The sequence below is a fragment of the Triticum aestivum genome, chromosome 1D (assembly GCF_018294505.1).
Source record: "Triticum aestivum cultivar Chinese Spring chromosome 1D, IWGSC CS RefSeq v2.1, whole genome shotgun sequence".
Lineage (NCBI taxonomy): Eukaryota > Viridiplantae > Streptophyta > Magnoliopsida > Poales > Poaceae > Triticum > Triticum aestivum.
In genome coordinates, this window is record NC_057796.1 from 412741770 (window position 1) to 412743675 (window position 1906).

A 1906-nucleotide genomic window follows, 5' to 3' on the forward strand; every position below is an offset into this window, starting at 1 on the left:
TCTTTATCAGCTAGCATCTCTGACGGACTAGGAGCACACTCTCCAACTCCAAAAACATAACTGGAAGAGAAACTCCATAAGATAAAAGAGCATATCGTGAATCCCGGTAGCTTAGAGCTAATGATTTGACCACAAAGGGAGCAGTAGCATGCGCGGACTTGATCAGTGCAAACATTAGGAGCTTCCAAAGATGGCCATCGCAAACAAGCCATGACAAAACATGCCGCATGATGTAACCACATTAGAGCGACTGGACACAGATGGTGGTAGGGCACGCCAACAAATAGCTATTATTCGTGAAAGTATTAGGTTGCATCAACATAGCATATCAATTTGGAATTTGGAAGCACCAAGAAAGTAAAGATTATATTACGTTTTCATGGAAGCCTTCTCTTTCCCCTCTCTCATCATACTACTGCTCTTCTCCCTGCCTCTATATGAACAAAGAAATATGATGGCCACCATGGTGATGCTCTCCCTCAGAGAGATCATGATGTTCCATCAACAACTTCAGAATATGTTGGTGATGCTCAAACTGCAACTTCGTAGCCACACTGTCCGCATTCTGTTTTATATAGAAAATTGACAGATTTTGGTAAGTGTTTCAGTATGAAATAATTATGAGAATTATGAGATTGGTCCTTCAACATGGCATAGACAATGTACCTTTGAGTACTTTTAATATTTGCTACTTGAAAGTTGTTTGAGTGGCATTTATTTTTAATTTCTAAGCACATTTAATATTAAGAAGCATCAAAACAATGTAAACATGAGATTTACAGATTGCCATCACTGATAGTACAAAACGGCAACGTGGCTGCAACATTTTTCTTTTGACATAAACGTGGCTACAACAGTTAGTACTACTATTACGATTTGTTAGCTGATGAAAAGAGAATCCGCAGCGCTAAAGTAGTCTTAGATGTTGACGAAGGGAGCGCCGGTAATGAACTCGGTGGCGGCGAGCGCGACGAGGCCGAGCATGGCGAAGCGGCCGTTCCAGAGCTCGGCGTCCGCGCTCCAGAAGCCACTGGACTTGCTCTCCACGCTCTGGCCCTGCAGCAGCGGCACCAACGATGCCACGGAGAACACCCCCGCGGTCACCAGGAACCAGCCCAGCCCGGCGCCGCTGCCGGCCTGGTCGAGGAGCCCGCCGCCGCGCGCCGCCTCGACGGAGAGCGCCGCCATGAATCCCACCATGGCCAGCCGGCCGTTGATTCGCTCCGGCGCCGGGCCGCTGAAGGCGAGCGCGTCCCAGACCGAGGGGTTAGCCTTCTTGGCCATGGGCTTGGGTGCCGCCGGGATCGGGGTCGGGGTCGGGCTCGTGCTCGGGGAGGAGGAGGTCGATGCGCTCGTTGTCTCCTTGGTTGAGTCCATGCCAGGCTGCACATGCATAAAGAATCTCACGTTGAGGTCGAGTCTCGAACTAGCCAACATGCGATGCAGTCAAGTGCGTGACGTGAAAGCTCACCTCGGTCTGGGCCCTGACGACGAGGGTCCTCCGGCGCGGGGCCGCCACTGGAGAGCGGGCGGCGGACCGGCCGACGACGGCGAAGGAACTCAAAGCCACCATGGTCGCCATTACTCAAGGCAGAGTAGAAAAGTTAACGCACGAAGAGAACTGAGAAGTTGGTGGTGGCTTAATGGATGGACGATGTCACTTGGCTGACGTTGTTTTGCTGTGTCTCCGTGAGCGAGTAGCTGATGCACTTTATAGCGGCCGTGAGGAGGTCGCCGGTGGACGCGGCCGTGGCCACGTGAACGAGGTGCAAGAGCTGTACGTGGACGGAGGGAGGCGGCGGGCTCACATCGACGTGTACACCTAGGGCGCCATAACTCGCTCTCGCCAAAAAGTGCTCTCACCCAATAGTGAACCCAGCGAGTAGTTGGTGGAATGGCATTTGGG

General features: G+C 52.0%; 1 protein-coding gene across 1 annotated transcript; it reads right to left on the reverse strand.

Moving 5' to 3' along the window:
* Window positions 1-764: 764 nt before the first annotated feature.
* Window positions 765-1683, reverse strand: LOC123171846 (high molecular mass early light-inducible protein HV58, chloroplastic). Its single transcript, XM_044589059.1, has 2 exons — window positions 1472-1683; window positions 765-1383 (listed from the first exon to the last, which is right to left on the reverse strand). The coding sequence occupies exons 1-2, from the start codon at window positions 1580-1582 to the stop codon at window positions 919-921; spliced, it is 576 nt and encodes a 191-aa protein (XP_044444994.1). The 5' UTR covers window positions 1583-1683; the 3' UTR covers window positions 765-918.
* Window positions 1684-1906: the final 223 nt, after the last annotated feature.

Excerpts from the sequence above, each read along its gene's own strand:
- LOC123171846 (XM_044589059.1), bottom strand. The coding sequence starts at position 1,582 with ATGGCGACCATGGTGGCTTTGAGTTCCTTCGCCGTCGTCGGCCGGTCC. Across the intron at positions 1,384-1,471 it reads TCGTCAGGGCCCAGACCGAG|CCTGGCATGGACTCAACCAA; the intron begins GTGAGCTTTCAC and ends ATGCATGTGCAG.